The sequence below is a fragment of the Miniopterus natalensis genome, chromosome 2 (genome assembly GCF_054644295.1).
Source record: "Miniopterus natalensis isolate mMinNat1 chromosome 2, mMinNat1.hap1, whole genome shotgun sequence".
In the NCBI taxonomy this organism is placed as follows: Eukaryota; Metazoa; Chordata; class Mammalia; order Chiroptera; family Miniopteridae; genus Miniopterus; species Miniopterus natalensis.
This window is the reverse complement of record NC_142082.1, coordinates 86,659,511-86,679,839: the sequence shown is the minus strand read 5'-3', so window position 1 is coordinate 86,679,839 and position 20,329 is coordinate 86,659,511. Positions and strand designations below refer to the sequence as shown.

Below are 20,329 nucleotides of genomic sequence, written 5' to 3'. Positions count from 1 at the left end.
CTCCACAGCTCTTGTTCTTTTCTTTTTTTTCTTTCTTTTTTTTCCCCTTGGTACATATTTATTTATTAGAATGATCATGGGATAAAACAATGCTGGGTAAAAGCTTGAATAAATATTAGGAAAACATATCCAAATTATATTTTGTAAATATACTTATGTTATATTTGCATATAATTAATAAAGATTCTCTACTTTACTATAAAATTTAAACAGCACAGTTCTTAATTCAGAATACCTTAAATTTTCTTTCTCTTTTTTTAATTTTTAAATTTTATTTTTATTTAAAATATTACAGATGTCCCTTTTTCTCCCCAATGTCCCGTTCCACCCCATCTCATCCCCCTCCTCAGTTGCTCTCCCCACCATTGTCAGTGTCCTTGGGTTGTGCATATATGCATATAAATTCTTTGGTTACTCTCTCGCCCTCTACCCTCCCGCCCTCCTCCATCCCTCTGACATTCATCAGTCTCATCTATGCTTCCATGTCATTGAATCTATTCTGTTCATCAGTTTATTAAGTTCTTTAGATTCCACATATAAGCGAGATCATGTGATATTTGTCTTTTGCTGCCTGACTTATTTTACTCAGCATAATTTTCTCCAGGTCCATCCATACTGTCCCAAAGGGTACGAGATTCTTCTTCTTTACAGCTGTGTAGTATTCCATGGTGTAAATGTCTCACAGCTTTTTTATCCTCTCATCTACTGATGGGCACTTGGGCTGTTTCCAGATCTATTGTAAACTGTGCTGCTATGAACATCGGGGTACATATATTCTTTCTGATGAATGTTTCAGGATTCTTAGGATACATTCCTAGGAGTGGAATCACTGGGTCAAAAGGCAGCTCCATTTCTAATTTTTTGAGGAACCTCCATACTGTTTTCCATAGTGGTTGCACCAGTCTGCATTCCCACCAGCAGTGTACTAGGGTTCCCCTTTCTCCACATCCTCACCAGCACATGTGGTTTGTTGATTTGTTGATGGCAGCCATTCTGACAGGTGTGAGGTGATACCTCATTGTGGTTTTAATTTGCATCTCTCTGATGATTAGCGACGTTGAGCATTTTCTCATTTGACTCTTGGCCATCTGTATGTCCTCTGGAGAAGTGTCTATTCAAGTCCTTTGCCCATTTCTTAATTGGGTTGTTTGTCTTCCTCTTGCTGAGCACTATGAGTTCTTTGTACACTTTGGAAATTAGCCCCTTATCCGATACATCCTTGGAAAATATGTTTTCCCAGACCGTGGAAACCCTAAAGACTCCATCAGAGTACTACTAGATTTGATAAATGAATTTGGCAAGGTAGCTGGATACAAAATTAACATCTGGAAATCAATGGCATTCTTATACACCAACAATGAACTTTCAGAGAGAGAAACTAAAAAAGCAATACCATTTACCATTGCAACTAAAACTATAAGATACCTAGGAATAAACCTAACCAAGGATGTAGAAGACCTGTACTTGGAAAACTACGTGACACTGAAAAAAGAAACAGAGGAAATTTAAACAAGTGGAAGAATATACCATGCTCATAGATTGGAAGAATTAACATCATTAAGATGTCTATACTACCCAAAGCAATTTATAAATTGAATGCAATTCCTATTGAAATACCAACAGCATATTTCACAGACCTAGAATAAACATTTCGAAAATTTATATGGAACCAAAGAAGACCCCGAATAGCTGCAGCCATCTTGAGAAAAAAGAACAGAGTGGGAGGGATCACATTACCAGACTTCAAACTGTATTACAAAGCCACTGTAATCAAAACGGCCTGGTATTGGTACAACAACGGGCATATAGATCAATGGAACAGAACAGAGACCCCAGAAATAGACCCACGCCATTATGGTTAGTTAATATTTGACAAAGTATGCTGGGAGTTTTTTGATTACTGCTTCAATTTCATTTGTTGTTATCGGCTTATTCAGGTTTTCTGCCTCTTCTTGATTCAGCTTTGGAAGGTGATATGCTTCTAGGAATTTGTCCATTTCCCCCATGTTGTCCAATCTGTTGGCATGTAGTTGCTCATAGTATTTTCTTACAATCCTTTGTGTTTCTGTTGGGTTAGTTGTTATATTGCCTCTTTCATTTCTGATTTTACTTATTTGGGTCTTCACTCTTTGTTTCTTAGTGAGTCTGGCTAAAGGTGTATCAATCTTATTTACCTTTTCAAAGAATCAGCTCTTGGTTTCATTGATTTTTTTGTATTGTTTTTTTTAGTCTCTATGTCATTAATCTCTGCTCTGATTTTTATTATTTCCTTCCTTCTCCTTCCTCAGGGCTTTTCCTGCTGTTCTCGTTCTAGTTCTTTCAGTTGTTGTGTTAGATGGTTCATTAGATCTTTTTCTTGTTTCTTGAGATAGGCCTGTAATGCTATGAATTTTCCTCTCAGCACTGCTTTCACCATGTCCCATAGATTTTGGGTTGTTGTCTGTTCATTTTCATTACTTTCCATGAAGTGTTTGATTTTAAACTTGATCTCATTGGTAACCCATTCATTGTTTAATAACATGCTATTTAGCCTCCATGTGTTTGAATATTTTTGAGGTTTTTTATAGTGATTGATTTCTAGTTTCATGGCATTGTGATCCGAGAAGATGCCTGATATGATTTCAATCTTCTCATATTTGTAGAGACTTGCCTTGTGCCCTAACATGTGGTCTATTTTTGAGAATGTTCCATGTGCACTTGAGAAGAATGTGTATTCTGCTGCTTTGGGGTGAAATGTTCTGTAAATGTCAATTAAATCCATTAGATCTAGTGAATCATTTAAGGTCTATGTTTCCCTGTTGATTTTTTGTCTTGATGATCTGTCCAATGCTGACAGTGGGGTGTTAAAGTCCCCCACTATGATGGTGTTGCTGTCAATCTCCCCCTTAAAGTCCCGCAAGAAATTTTTTATATATGCTCCTATATTGAGTGCATAAATGTTTATAAGGGTTATTTCCTCTTGTTGAATTGACCCTTTTAGTATTATGTAGTGACCATCTTTGTCTCTTGTTATGGTCTTCATTTTGAAGTCTATTTTGTCAGAAACAAGAATTACTACCCCAGCTTTCTTTTCCTTTCCATTTGCATGGAATATTTTACTCCATCCCTTCACTTTTAGCCTGTGTGAGTCTTTTGCTCTCAGGTGGGTCTCTTGTAGACAGCATATATTTGGGTCCTATTTTCTTATCCATTCAGCTACCCTATGTCTTTTGATTGGACCATTCCATTTACGTTTAAGGTTACTATTGATATAAATTTATTTAATGCCATTTTCCCCCTTTATGCTGATGTATCTTTCTCTCACTATTCCTTCTTCACAGCTCTTATTCTTCACCACTATTTTATTGCCTCTTATGGAATTCTCTCTATATAATACAGCACCTATTGATATTGCAGGAATGATTTTATTCAGATAATGTATAACTAGATTTCTTCCTGGAGGAAAGGCCCCATGAATTACAATGTGTCTATCTACCCAAGTCTGATTAATTATCTGCATTTGGTAAATGGTTAAAGATTTTTGTTCCGTTCAGTTATATTGGAAAAATTACCATTTGCAGCCAAATTGGAATTCAATTGCTAGTATTATTTTTTACCACCTTGTGATTCTCTATAAGATGGTGGCTAGCAACTAAGATTTGACAGAAAATTCACATAAAATGAAAGAACAAGAGAGTGAATGACAGAAGAATATGCAAAAAAATAGTATGCAGGCTTCAAAATAGGCCAGGAAATATTCCATGTGTACTAATAATGCATAATATTCATGAAGTTCCTCTATGTGCTAAGTACTATGTTATTTTCTTTAAATGTACACATCATTTGATCTTTACCACTGTATGCAGGAAGATAGTATTACTATTCTCAAAATACAAATGGGGAAACTGAGGCTAAGAAAAAGTGGTTTTAATTCACATAGCCAGTAAGTAGTGGAATACAGAACTTCAACTTAGGTAAGTTTTGTTTTCAAAGGCAAGAGAAGGTGTGTTAAGTTAAAAACCATCTGTGGGATTAATTTTAAGTTGGTTGCAATGCATATTTCCTCGTCTCACAAGGCTTATGCTCCCTTTATCCAGGAGCTCCTCAAATCTACCCCTACCAAAACCCAATATATATACATATGTCTTTCAACCTACTGTGAAATGCTAACCCCAACAACTAAGATGATAGAAAAGAGAATTTCATAGTGAATGGGTGGAGGGTTAATATGGCTCTGAAATTATCTTAGCCTATAGAAAAGCTTTTTGGGCTTGGTTCCTAGTTCTTCACTGTATTTCAGAGTTTAGTATCCCACTTCACTTTCTTCTGTACAAATGAGGTGAACTAACCAAAAATCAGCTTTTCATTCTTATCCCCCATTATGTATTTTTTCTTCCCATTTCTGGCACCAAATCTTACCAGATGCTCGATAAATTGTTGTACCCAACTTCTTTCCACTGTTAAGCTCCCTTACAGTGTATGTATATGTGTGTGTGCATTATGATCATGTCTTACTGCCTAAGAAATGTATCACAGAAGTGATTTGCTATTATATTTTGTACTAATTTCAGGTTTCTTACTTTGACCCTTAAAACCTAGGATATCTGAGCAACCTCTCCCTACATCTGTTCTTTTTCAAATATCCATTTTGTTCTGCCTATACTAGTACTAATTTATCTTCTTGTAACTTAATTCCTATGCTAAGAATTGATGAGATTTAGGTGATGACTACAAAAGAAGACAACCAGGTTTACTTTCTTACAAGCATTAATTGAATAGATATACTCGGGTAGAAGTGTTTTTAGAATATAGCCTTATGAAGAAAATTGACTTCTATATACTTAAAAGTTACCTTTGATAGATCCCTGAAGTTTCCTGGAAGAGTCAAGTCCAATTCTTCTGATTCATAGTTTGTTAAGACCCATGGAAACAAAGGGTATTGGTTAAGATCGTTATATGTCCGTCCTAGAAAATAAAAAGAGAAATGATAATCTGTCCATACCAATTGATTATAAAATTGTTCCCTTTCTTATAATAGATAACTATTGAATTTCAGAAGAAAAAGAACTGTTTTGTTTAGTGATTAACTGTTTGTTTTTGTTTAATCAAAAGTACTCTAAACAATGTGTTTCAACTGAATTCACTCAATAATAATGAATAAGAACAATTATTTTTTTACAATATAAGCTTGTATAGAGACCATTGTTTGTCATAATTGATTTCTCTTCTTCCTGGGCTACACCACATTTCTCAGACCCCTTACAAGTAGCTATGGGAACTAGTACTAGTTAGTACTAATCAGCAGAAGATGAGCAGAAGTGATATGTGCCACTTCCGGGTGTGGCTCACTGCAACTTGCCATGTGGGCAGCTCCATACTCCATCTCTCTTCTGCTGACTATGATGAAGATAATATTGCTACCTTGGAAGTAGAGCCTTCTTGGCTAGGGACCCTAAAAGTAATAGTGGAGGAGGTCACCCTGCTGACTTGCCCACCTGCAGGCTACGTGACAGTATTCTACTATGATGAGTATATATCTAGAAATTACATTGCCAGTATAGAGACTACTACATTGAGCTTATATCAAGAATCAGTGTCGATATACAGATCATGTATCATAGAAATGTACACTTTAAACTTATATAATCTTATTAACTAATGTCACCCCAATAAATTTAATAAAAAAGGAATCAGTGTAGAGAATTTGCAAAAGCACTCTGAAGAGAACATGGAAAAGTACAGAAGTAGCTGTCATATCCTTTTTCCCCCACTCCTTTAAGTTCATGAATCTTTTTGGAATTATGTTGTTTCACTTTAGTGAAGAGCTGCTGGAACTTATGTTGAATTTTCTATTTTATTGGGGTCATTTTTTTTGATAGAACAAGTATTTCATGCAATATATAGAAGTATAGTGGGAATGTAGACAGTTTAGGGAGAGCATAGCACTGGCTCACCCTCATAAACTGTGTACTAAAATAACACATAATCAGATGAAATTAAGAGAATTGCTACTTAAAAACAGAGTCCCAGAAAAACTTTTATTGGATAAGATCATAGTTTGTAAAAGTATGCTATGATCTGATCATGGGCAACTTTCTAAATTTCCACTCAAATTCAAACTTAGTAGCTACTTTCCTAGTACTTAGTGATCTGAATTTCATCTAGTATACCTTGGTGCACACACCACACATAACATAACAGTAACATAGATATGCACACATTATCTTTTCATCATCAAGTATTGAGACTAAATGATACCTAATCTTAAAGCAATTGTAAATGTGACTATAAAATAAGAAAAACAAGCCACAATCCAGAAATAATTAAATCTACTATTATAAACATCAAATTGTATTAATTCATTAGTAAATAAATGAGTTGGGTGACTGTTAAATGAATCTGAATTTTATAACAAAACTACATATCGTTTAAAATATGTAAGTTGATATAGGTGTGGTGTATGTAGGTAATTGATAGAAAGCAGAGTGTTGCTTCTACTTTACATCTTCTGAAATGAGGTGAGATTAGGTTAGGGTTTCCCCTTCGTTCTCCACCACAGCACTCACACCGACCTGTGTTAGAGCTAATGAGCATCACTGTTAATTTGTCTGCCTCTCTACTAATCTATAAACTCAAGAATGTAGGGCCTGGGGGTTTCTCCCCCCACCTCTGTGTGTGTGTGTGTGTGTGTGTGTGTGTGTGTGTTTAGATACATCTCTGTGTATTGGCATATACTGTTTATCCAATAAATGTTTACTGAAGGAATAAATACATATGTGATAAAAACAAGCCAAATTTTAACAGATGAACAAGCGTAAGCCAAGTAAAGAAGAAAGACTGTCCAAGTACAGACAGTTTCCTTGGAGGATGGGGGCTATGTGAAGGCATAGATGTATGTGGCAGAGAGTGGCACTGTGAATTTGCGCACTAAACTGGAAGGAAATGTCTGCAGCTACACAGCTCAGCCAATGGTGCATCTGTTCTGTGTTTATGTCTATTGTGAAGAATGATACTAATAAGAATACATAAAAATTAGGAACATTTATTAAAGTCTTTTGCACATAAAAATGTTCTGCTAAAACTATCATTATAAAATACAAAATGTAAAATTCTATAACTTTGAATTTATTACTGATAGCTCTTATACATGATAACCTAGGACATCTTATTACTCTCAGTACTTTTTCTACACATGTATATATACAAACTCCAGATTGGCCAGGCAGAGCTGTTTCTGGATTCTAACTGGGCCCATGGCACATTTAGTGCTCTGCCATTTTCTAGGCTACCATTCTACTTAAAAATCTGTAGATTTTAATGAAAACTAGGTATCTTAGTATGCATTTTTATAGAATAATGATGATATTATTTATATAACATATTTATATTATTTATATAAATAAATTAAATAGCTAAAAATTAGATACCATAATTGTTTTTAAATTTTATGATGAGGTTTTATAACTTATACACTAAGGAAAAAACTGTCAAAATAAAATAAAAAACCAAATGACATTAACTCAGTACTTAAATGTATCATATAAATACAAATAGCATAAAAATAGAGACCATATTTGAAGACACTAGTCTTTTAATAGAAATAATTTTCTAATAAAGAAAAGGCTATAATGTTATTTTTGGAAAAAATACAAAGAATAAAAAGCACCATCTTTAAAATACAGCACAAATTGATCGATGCCAGTCACAGCTATGGCAATTCACCTTTCTTATATTGTTTGCAATTCATTTTTAATAATACTTGGAAGGTTGGCTGAAAATAAATGGTAAGGGAAATTTAATAATTTTTAAATTACTAAGGCTTATAGAACCTTTTATTTTTTTATTTTTTAAATATATCTTTATTGATTTCAGAGAGGAAGGGAGAGAAAGAGCTAGAAGCATCAATGATGAGAGAGTCATTGACTGGCTGCCTCCTGTATGTCCCCTACTGGGGATTGAGCCCGCAATCTGGGCATGTGCCCTGACCGGGAATCAAACGATGATCTCCTAAATCATAGGTTGATGCTCAACCACTGAGCCATGTGGGCTGGGCTTATAGCACCCTTTAAAGTCTAATAAATACAATAAACATTATAAATAAATGCACTTACAGAGCTACATTAAATAAAAGTTTCCACATAAAAGCCTTACAACATGAACAGTCAATATATATTTTTTATTTGAATTAAAAATAGACTATGTCCAATAGACATGGACAAAAAGAATGATTAAGTGGTACTTTGGGATTTTGCATTCATAAGTTTCAGCCATAAAGCATTATTACTTTAATTATTTTCCTGAACACCTTTGTGAAATTAAAAAACAAATATTGTTCACTAAGTAAACAAAAAAATTGAAGTATTTCCAAAGTAATACCTGTCAGGTTCTGGCACTTTGGGGAAATTATTTATCAATTGTTTTGTTTTTAATTTTTTAGAATAATTAAAATTTAGTAAATAACCCTGTGCTATAATTGGTAGGGTTCTTTCCTTTTCCAGTAGTAGCAAGTGTAGATTTCTTTCTTTTTTTTTTTTATTAACTATGCTTATAAGGATTTATCTTAGATGATGAATATTAAATATTTCAAGCCTATGACACTAATCTACTCCAACAATAATAGTGAAGCATGGTAAATGAGATCTCTGAAACACTGGATATGTTTCTTCACCTAAAAAAAACTTTTTAATTAAACCATCCAATTTAATGTTTTTATATGGCACTTTAGTTTTGAAGGTAAAGTGATCTAGAGACAGCTGACAAAGAAATTATAACTGCAATTCCTTGGTGAAAATGTTAATGACAGCAAAATATTGTTTAATTAGATGATTGCGGCATCTGGATTAACACTCTTTAAGAGCGATGTTCCTGTGCTTGTCTGCTTCTTCACACTTTACAGACATTTTGTCATCTCTAGGTCATTAGGAGAGAATTTTTAATGATTTTTCTAGAAGCAAGCAGTTCAAGTTACATCTAATTAGATGACAATAATAAGCCCAACACATGCAGCAGCTAAATATATACATAATTAACCAGGGAGGGCTTGTACATCACAGAGTAAAAAAGTGGAAAATGCTAAACAGGAGAAACAGGTTGGGGTTGGAATGTTTTGCTGAATTCATTAGCTGATCATATGAAAAAAGCCCCTCAAAAACCTTTAAAAAAAATCTCAAAACTAATGGAATCATTTACACAAAGTTACATGAGCAATCACTCTATTTTTTTAAGGCAAGAATGTAAGGCTTTAACATATTGTTCATAGTATTATTTAAAAGAGTATAAAATAAGGCATAGGTCATACTTTTCGGAACACAATGAACAGAAATGAGGTCAACTCCAGGAATTTGAGGTTGAAACCACATTTTAGTCAAACTCTACGCATCATTCAAATTCATTTATATAATTTTCAGAAACTTAATATCTTTTGAAAATTAAAAACACACATGTGTTTCAAAATAGTGGAATAAATTACACCACATTCCTAATACAGACTTTTATGTAGTTTTGAAAGTCATGCCTTCAAAGAATACTCAATGAAATAGAAAAGTAGAATCTGAACCTGTATGTGTAGCAGGCTCTAAATGATATGCCATACACAGAAAAATAAAAATTAAAAAAAAAACACCAAAATGTTGCCTTTGATGTTTATGGCTAGGCTTATCAATGATTTAAATTTTAATTATACTTTTCCATATTTCCAATTTTCTACAACGAGTATTTATTAGATTTATAAATAGAACAAAATAAAGGCCATGAAAACATGGTTTCTGAATATTTAACAAAATTATTATGTAAAGTATCTTTATAAAATTTATATACATATAGTAAAATGTGTTTATTTATATGCAATTATGTATATATACACATATTACATGAAGGTAAAAAAAATCTAATAATGCATTAATACTCAGACACTTTTGCCATATTCCTTATTGACTGTCTGATTCTTTTAATGTATTTTTATTATTTCAGAGAGAGGAAGGAAGAGGGAAAGAGCGATACAGAAACATCAATGATAGATTCATTGATCAGCTGCCTCTGGCATGCCCTGTGCTGGGGATTGAGCCCAACATGGGAAACTATGAAGGGAATTAAGAATGACATAGTTGAAATAAAAAAAAATTTAAAAAATTGGTGGTGGTAAACAGCAGATTAGAGGAAGCTGAGGACTGTATCAGTAAATTAGAAAACAGAGTGGGGAAAAAAATCACTGTATCAGATATATAAAAAGAAAAACAATTAAAAAACAGGAAGAAAGTTTAAGGGAGTTGTGGGACAACATGAACAAATAATATTCGCATGATAGGAGCGTCAGAAGATGTAGAAAGTAAGCAAGGGTTAGAACACATTTTGGAAGAATTAATGGCAGGAAACTTCTCAAACCTGGTGAAGGAAAAAAACAAAAAAAAATCACCGAAGTTTAGGAGGCACAGAGAGTCCCAAGCAAGAAGAACACAAAGAGGCTCATGCCCAGACACATCATAATTAAAATGCCAAAAATTCAGCGACATCAGAGCAATGGTGGCGTGAGAGACACCCTTGGCATCTCCCACTGAAATGTCAACAAATTAACTATAATTCAACAAAGAATCACCTAGTCAACACAGAGGCATGCCTAAGAGAACCACATGTCAAAACATCTAAAAGTGAGCAACTGGGAATAAGCAGGGAGACGAGAAGGGAAAAGAGCTCAGATGGCCCTCAGATGCAGCCCTGCAGCTGAGAGCTCAGGGTGCAGCTGGGAGAGTGGAGGAAGCCCGAGGCAGCAGGCTCTTCCTTCAGCCAGCTGGGAAGAAGAGTGTTGAGGGAGGCCAGACTAGCAGCGAGAGCAGAGTGAACAGTGACTGAGCCAGAAGATTCCTGACAGAGCATGGGACTCTGCCTCAAGGATACCTACTGTCATGCAGGGGTGTTTCTGACAAAAAAAACAGAACCACAGAAATCTTGGACTCCCAAAACTTGCCTCCCATTTCCCTTGGTGTCTCTGTAAACCAAGATCTATTGCAGTGGAACCAGTATTTTGCTCTGTGGCTCATCCCCTGGATTGGTGCTTGGGGCTGGATGGCACAGAGGTACAGGATCACAATTAGGATGAGGGCAAAACAAACCCCACCTCTAAGAAGCATGGTCATACTGTCTTACAGAAGCTGCAGAAGTCAAGCCTGGGAGATGAGGGGGGTAAAAAATCTTCCGATTCAGCACCATCTACTAGAAAATAGTAGAAATATCTATTCAGAGAACGCTAACATAGAAGGAATACTTATGCCTAGACAAAGGAGAGTAGCAAATACCATGAATAATCATGGCAACAAGGATGATCACAAAGAAAATGGAAAATCCCCAGGAAGCAATGTGGTATACATGGAAATATGAGATATAAATGACAGAGGTCTCAAGATTGCAGTTCTGAAAATAGTCAATGAGATGAGAGAAAATACAGACAGGCAATTCAGTGCACTCAGAAAACAAATCAGTGAACAAAATGGGCACTTTACCAAAGAGATTGAAACATTAAAAAAGAACCAAACAGAAATCCTGGAAATAAAGCACTCAATTAAGGAGATTAGGAATGAGCTACTGAACATAGAAAACAGAGTCAACCAGATCATGGAATTAGTGATATCAAAGATAGGAATCTAGAAATGACATAGATGGAAGAAGAGAGAGACCTGAGCATGAAGAAAAATGAAAGAGGGCTACGAGAACAATTTGACTCCATCATAAACATCAATATTGGAATAATAGGCATTCCTGAAGAAGAAGAGAGGGAAGAGGGAACAGAGAGTCTATTCAAACAAATAGTGGATGAGAACTTATCAAACCTATGAAAAAAAATTAAATCATCAAATCTAAGAAGCAAACAGAACACCTAATTACATCAATTCAAAGAAGCCCTATCCCAGGAACATTGTATTACAACTGTCAAAAATCAATGATAAAGAAAAAATTCTCAAAAGCAGTCAGGGAAAAGAAAGAAGTGACCTACAAAGAAAAACCTATCAGAATTTAAACCAACTATTCAGCAGAAACTCTACAAGTCAGAAGAGAGTGGAATCAAATATTCAAACGTTTGAAAGAGAGAAATTACCAGCCACAAAAAATGTATCCAGCAAAATTGTCCCTTAAATAAGAAGGAGAAATAAAGGCATTCCCAGACATACAGAAGCTGAGAGATTTTATCACCAGAAAACCTCCAGTGTAGGAAATATTCAAGGGAGTTATTCTACCTAAAACAAAGAACATAAAGTCACAACACTATGAGTAAGATCACCAAAAACTTACAGCATAAACAGGGTTAATTTGTTACAACAAAAACATAAAGGGAGAGAGGGGAGAGGTGTGAACTGGCAAAGGAGAATGAACATCAGATGCACTCAAAACAAAAATTATTATTGTATGTATGCAACTTTATTTTTTATAAACCTAATGGTAACCACAGACAAAAATCCCCAGACGACGACACATAGCTCAAAAACAGAGGATGTAGAGGAAAGAAGTATGAAACGCCACCAAATGAAAACAGAGAGAAGTACAAAGGAAAAGAACCAATGGAAGCACAGAGCTACCAGAAAACAAAAGATAAAATGGCTACAGGGAATCCTGATACATCAATAATTACCCTAAATGTAAATGGTCAGAATTCACCAATAAAGAGGCACAGGGTAGCAGACTGGATTGAAAAACAAGACCCAACCATAGGTTGCCTACAAGAGACACATCGACCCTGCAAAGAAAAGGTAGATTTAAAGTGAAGGGGTAGAAAATGATTCTCTAAGTAAATAACATCCACTGAAAAGCAGGTGTAGCCATACTTATATCTGACAAAATAGATTTCAGGATACCAAAGATAACAAGAGACAAAGATGGACACTATATAATGATAAAGTTTGATGCTACATCAAGAAAACATAACACTTCTTAATATAGATGCACCCAACCGGAGAGCACTGAAATATATAAAACAGCTACTGACAGAACTAAAGGGAGAAACAGATCAAAACGCAATGATAGATGGGGACCTTAATACTTCACTGGCGGGTCTAGATAGAACGACCAAACAGAAAATCAATAAAGAAATATCAGCCTTAAAGGACACATTAGAACAAATGGACATAACTGACATTTACAGAGACTTTCATCCCAGAACATGAGATTATACATTCTTCCAGTGCACATGGAACATTATCAAGGATAGACCATATGTTGGATCACAAAAGTAACCTCAACAAATTCAAGAAGATTGAAATTATACCAAGCATGTTCTCTGACCACAATGCCTTGAAATTAGAAATCAACTGCAAAAAGGAAGTAAAAAAACCCATAAACACATGGAGATTAAACAACATACTACTAAAAAATGACTGGGTCAAAGAAGAAACAAAAGATGATATCAAGAGATATATAGAGACAAATGAGAATGACAGTACAACATATCAAAACTTCTGGGATGTAGCAAATGCAGTAATAAGAGGGAAGTTTATATCATCACAGGCTTATGTCAAGAAACAAGAAAAATACCAAGTAAACAACCTAACATCACATCTTAAAGAACTTGAAAAAGAAGAATAAAAGCAGAAGAAAGGAAATCATAAAAATTAGAGCAGAATTGAATGAAATAGAGAACAAAAAGACTATACAAAAAATTAATAAAACAAAGAGCTGGTTCTTTGAAAAGATTAACAAAGTTGACAAACTCCTGGCTAGACTCACTAATGAAAAAAGGGAAAAGACCCATATAAACAAAATTAGAAATGAGAGAGGAGAACTCACCATAGACATCACAGATATTAAAAGGATCATACAAGAATATTATGACAGACTATATGCCAACAAATTCAATAACCAAGAAGAAATGGATAAGTTCCTAGAAATATATAATCTTTGTAGACTAAATCATGAAGAATTGGAAAATATAAATAGACTGATCAGCAGCGAGGAAACTGAAACAACCGTCAAAAACCTATCAAAAGAATAAAAGCCCAGGAACAGATGACTTCATCAGTGAATTCTACCAAACGTTCAAAGAAGATTTATAACCTATCCTTCTCAAACTCTTCCAAGAAACTACAGAAGAGGCAATACATCCTAACACATTTTATGAGGCCAATATAACCCTAATACCAAAACCTGGCAAGGATAACACAAAAAAAGAAAACTAAAAACCAGTATCTCTAATGAATACAGATGCAAAATTTTAAACAAACACTAGCAAATTGAATACAGCAGTACATCAAAAATAATACATCATCATCAAGTGGGGTTCATTCAGGGGCACAAGGATTGTTCAACATACGTAAATCAATCACTGTAATATACCACATTAACAAAAGAAAGGATAAAAATCATATGATCTTATCAAAAGATACAGAAAAACATTTGATAAGATACAACATCCATTTATGATTAACATATTCAATAAAACAGGAATAGAAGGAAAGTATCTTAACATAATAATGGCCTTATATGCTCTCAGATAATATGCTCAATGGTGAAAAACTGAAAGGTCAGGAACAAGACAAGGATGTTGACTCTCAGCACTCTGATTCAACACAGTTCTGGAAGTCCTAGCCAGAGCAATAAGGCAAGAGAAAGAAATAAAAGGCATCCAAATAGGGAAGTAAGAAATAAAACTGTCACTTTTTGCTGACAACATGATTCCACATATTGCAACCCTAAAAACTCCACCAAAAAACTATTATAAGCAATAAACAAATACAGTCCAGTTGCAGGATATAAAATCTATGTACAAAAGTCCATTGCCTTCCTGTATATCAACAACAAAACTTCAGAAAAAAAAATGAAAAAATAAATTCCTTTTGCAACTGCATCCAAAAGAATAAAACACCTAGGAATAAATTTAACAAAGAACATGAAAGAGCTATATACTGAAAGTTACAAAGCATTATTAAAAGAGATTGAAAAAGACAACAAAATGGAAAAACATCCCATGTTCATGGATTAGAATAATCAACATAGTTAAAATGGCCATATTACCCAAAGCAGTATACAGATTTAATGCAATCCCCATTAAAATACCAATGTCATTTTTTAAAGAAATAGAACAAGAATTCCTCAGATTTGTATGAAACCACAAAAGACCCAGAATAGCCAAAATAATCCTGAGAAAAAAAGAATGAAGCTGGAGGCATCATGCTACCTGACCTCAAATTATACTACAGAGCTATGATAATCAAAACAGCATGGCACTGGCACAAAAACAGACAGATCAGTGGAACAGAACAGAGAGCCCAGATATAAAATCACATGTATATCGGCAGACGATTTCTGACAAAGGAGCCAGAAACACACAATGCAGTAAAGACAGTCTCTTCAATAAATGATGCTGGGAAAACTGGAAAGCCACATGCAGAAGAATTAAACCGGATTACAGTTTTTCCCCATGTACAAAAATCAACTCAAAATGGATCAAAGACCTAATTGTGAGATCCTAAACAATAAGTTACATAAAAGAAAACGTAGGTATCAAACTTATGAACCTTGGTCATAGAGAATATTTTATGAACTTGACCCCCAAAGGCAAGGGAAGTAAAAGAAAAAATAAATGGGACTATATCAAACTAAAAAGCTTCTGCACAGCAAAAAAACTGACAACAAAACAAAGAGGCAGTCGAACAGATGGGAGATGATATTTGCAAACAGTAGCTCTGACAAAGGTTTAATTTCCAAAATATATAAAGAACTCATAAAACTCAACACCGAACAAACAACTGAAGCAAAAAGTGGGCAGAAGACCTGTACAGACACTTTTCCCAAGAATATATACAAACAGCCAATAGATACATGAAAAGATGTTGCAATTAGGGAAATGCAAGTCAAAACCATCTCATGCCTGCTAAGAGTGGCTATTATCAACAAGACAAGCCATAACATGTGTTAGAGAGGTTGTGGGGAAAAGGGAGCCCTCATTCACTGCTGGTGGGAATGTAGACTGGTACACCCACTATGGAAAGCAGTCTGGCGATTCCTAAAAAAATTAAGCATAGAGCTACCATATGACCCAGTAATCCCTCTCCAGGGTATATACCCGAAAAACTTGAAAAGGTGTATTTGTAAAGATATATGCACCCCCATGTTCATTGCAGCAGTATTCACGGTAGTCAAGACAAGGAAACAACCAAAATGTCTTGTGATAGAAGACTGAATAAAGAAGATGTGGTACATGTACAGAATGGAAAACTATTCAGCCATAAGACAGGATGAAATTTTGCCATTTGCAAAAACATGGATAGACCTTGAGAATATTACGCTAAGTGAAGTAAGTCAATCAGAAAAAGCTAAGAACCATATGCCTTCTCTCATATGTGAGATATATAACTGCAACTTGTGGATACAAACAGCATTTTGGTGGTTGCCAGAGGGAAGGGCTGTGGGTGATGAGGGGTGAACAGGGTCTTAGTATATGGTGAGGGGACAAGATACGACTTTGGTTGGGGAGTACATAGAGCAATATACAGATCTTGTAACTGAAACCTACACCTGAAACCTATATGTTCATATTGACCACTGTCACCCAAATAAATTTAATAAAATAAAATAAATAAAAACGCCAAAAATTCAAACCAAGGAGAGAATCTTAAAGGCAGCAAGAGAAGAACTATCTGTTACCTTCAAAGGAACTCCCATTAGATTGTCAGCTGATTTCTCATCAGAAACTCTACAGGCCAGAAGGGAATGGCATGAAGTACTCAAGGTAATGCAAAATCAGGATCTGAAACCAAGATTCCTCTATCCAACAAGGCTATCATTCAAAATAGAAGGTGAAATAGAGATCTTCCCAGAAAAAAAAAAGTCTAAAGGAGTTTATCACCACCAAACCAACACTGAAAGAACTGTTAAAGGAACTGTTGTAATAAGTTGAAATAGAATGAGAAACATAGGCATAAAGAAATAAAATGGCAATAGATAAGTACCTATCAATAATAACCTTAAATATAAATGGATTAAATTCCCCAATCAAAAGACATGGAGTAACTGAATGGATAAGAAAACATGACCCAAATATATGCTGTCTACAAGAGACCACCTCACAACAAAAGACTCACACAGGCTGAAAAAACAAATAAACTTCTAGAGGACTTTAAGCGAGAGACCAACAGCAATGCAGGCACAGTGGGGCACTTAAACACCTCACTGACTTTACTGGATAGATCTTCCAGACAAAAATTAACAAGGAAAGGGTGACTTTAAATGACAGACTAGATCAGATGAATTTAATTGACATTTACAGAACATTTCACCCCAAAGCTGCAGAATATGCATTCTCCTCAAGTGCACATGGGACATTTTCAAAGATAGACCGCATGTTAGGACACAAAACACGCCTCTACAAGTTCAAGAAGACTGAAATCATATCAAGCATCTTCTCAGACATTTACACCATGGAATACTATGCAGTTGTAAAAAAGAAGGATCCCTTACTCTTTGAGACAGCATGGTGGGCCCTGGAGACTATTATGCTAAGTGAAATAAGCCAGTAAGAGAAAGACAAGTATCACATAATCTTACTCATATGTGGAATCTAATGAACAAAATAAACCAATGAACAAAATAGATTCAGAGACATAGAAGCAAGGAACAGACTGACAAATCTCAGAGGGAAAGCAGGGGTGGGTGGGGAGAGATTAACCTTAGAACTTATGTTCTATGCATATATGCATAACCGATGGACACAGACATAGTTGGTGAAGGCCTGGGGGGAGAGGTGCAGGAGGGAGGGGACCAATGTTGGGGGGGAAGGGAACATTTGTAATACTTTCAACAATAAAGATAAATTTTAAAAAAAGAAAATGTAAATTTCCATCACATTGACCTATACTTTTAAAAATGTGTAGACAGAAAAGATTGTTTCAGCTCCTCAATCAGATTCAATTCTGTAACTTTTCTCTTTAACTCAGGAAATTTACAGGATCCCTCATCCAGCAATTTTAGTGAATTCACATAACAGATTACAAAACCAAGCAAACACTTAAGAAGCATAAATATTAAATCAGTTTAATTTGATAGGTATTTACTGAGCAACACTTTTTTCATAGTGACCTTATGATCTCATTAGAAAGATAAGTTAAAGACATAAAATGCTAAGGACACACTACCATAAGTGCCAAAATGTGTGATATAGACAGTGTTATAGAAGATGTGAATGCTACAGAAGATTAGTACAATTATTAGACAGGATTTTTAAAGAATATAGGTGAAATGCAGTGGTTCTCGAAATAGTGGCATCAGCATCACCTGGAGCCTTGTTAGAAATGCAAGCCCCACCCAAACCTACTGAATCAGGAGCTCTGAGGATGGGGCCCAATGATAGCTAGCCTTCTAGTTTCCTGGATGCTGGGTTAGTGGCTATGTTGCTAGTGTTGTGGCTGGTGCTGCTCAGCCAAGTCCCTCTCCAGGAGTCCCCACCACCAGAAGAGAGACTCTAACCCAAGGTCCCATATCTACATCTAATTACTGTCTAGTGGAGGTCATGAAGGCCTGACCACCTTGCCTCAAGGCAAGACAACTCTGAAGCACTATCCCAGTTCCTGGCTCCCTGTGAGATCTACTGAGGTCTTTGCAGCAACTACCTTGGGGTTCAATTTCTCTTCTTACCCAGTCCTACTTTTCCTCGCTCCCCCACAGATATTAATTCCAAAGATACTCTCCAGTAAACTTCCTGCACGCAAATCTTTGCCTTAGAGTCTGTTTCTCTGGATCTGAGACCTAGCTGAAAACAGTACCAGGTTCTACATTAGAGATGATTCTGGGCCCACTTCTAGTATCTGCTAGTATCTGCACAAATCATGACAGTAAATGAACTTCAAAAGCTTCTTCTTTTTTTTTCTTCAAATCTTCTTTTGATGAAATTGTTTAAAAACATTAATTGTTTAGGTTTTTAAGGCAATTAGTAGATTAAAGCTAATGACTAGAGGTGAAATTGAATGGTGCCATAAGTATCTGATGCAGTATAATACAATAGTTGAGTCAAGTTCTAGAGCCAAATTAGAATCCTGACTTCATCACTTATCAGCTCTGTAACTTAGACAAGTTATTCAACTTCTCTGTACCTTATTACCTCATTTGTGAAATGAGGATAAAAATAGAACCTAAGTTTTGGGTTATTGTTGGGACTAAATGAGTAAATACACATACAGCACTTAAAATAATATTTAGAATACTGTAAATTGCTCAATAAATGTTAACAACTATTTGCTACTTTTTCTCAATGTTGACATCAATATTAAAAATGTTTCAAAAAGTAATAATGAAATCAAACAAAGAAACAATAAAAAGATTTATTTTTTCTGAATCTTGATATTAGGAATAATTAAAGATATGTTTAAAAAAGACTATGATAAGGTATACACCAACCATTTCTGGCTTTAGATTACTTAGGAAATTTGTCAATATAAATACTAATACCCTTTCAAGAAATGATAAATCTTACGTTTCAATCAACTGACTTAAATAAGTATGCACTGAACAATAAATGAATCCTTAAAACTGTGTTATGTAACATGATTATTTAGTGGAACCCATGCTAGTAAAAGTGATGTTGGTACAATTGGACATCTTTAAACGGCCCTTTATTCTGGGATCCTCAGAGAACTCTGAAAAGTGTTCCAATAATAAGAGATGAATGAATAATACACTGTTCCCCACAAGACTGGAAAACAGGCAATTCTAATTACCTCCTTAACAAGTACTCAATCTTGGCTTTAGTGAAGCTTGTCTATGAAACCATCACCCAAATCTTCAATGCTGGTGCTCAGTGCAAACTGGCACTCCCACTTAAACTTCAGGACGATGGCAAGGGAAGAATTAGCAGGGTTATAACCAAGAACAGTATCTCAGGATGTTTATATTCACAACCTTTTCCAATTATTATTCTACTTATGTATAAAGGTTCATTTTGCCAGGATAATCATCTATGTACAACAAAATCCTTTGAGTTAATTTGAAGCCCATCTTTTCTATGAAGCTCCCCTTGACTAGACTATCTCATCCTAATCTCTGACTTCTCTAAACTTTTATTATAGGTAATTGCACTTAATTGCATGCTTTCTTGCATGTTCTAAATATATTTATATGCAAATACTGTTCTGATAATTAGATCTTAAATAGCTTGAGCAATGGTGCTCAAATATTATACATCAGAACCAACTAGAAGACTAGTTAAAATGCAGCTCTCTGGGCCACACTCCCAGAATCTCTGATCCAGTAGGTTCAAGGAGGAGTCTGAGAATTACGTCTCTAACAATTTCTCAGATACTGATACTAATACTATAGGTCAGGGGACACTGCCAACCATTCACCTGGAGCATATTATAGTGACTTCTACTTTTTGTAAAAT

At 35.1% G+C, this 20,329-nt stretch overlaps 1 protein-coding gene across 5 annotated transcripts in view; it reads right to left on the bottom strand.

Annotated features, from left to right (window-relative positions):
- Window positions 1-20,329, bottom strand: part of NBEA (neurobeachin) — an 816,964-nt gene that overhangs the window by 120,798 nt on the left and 675,837 nt on the right. For all 5 annotated transcript variants that reach the window (XM_016197269.2, XM_016197275.2, XM_087814370.1 and 2 more), the window contains one exon: window positions 4,832-4,944. In XM_016197269.2, coding sequence (XP_016052755.2) covers window positions 4,832-4,944 — 113 coding nt within the window. The remainder of the gene's footprint in view (window positions 1-4,831; window positions 4,945-20,329) is intronic.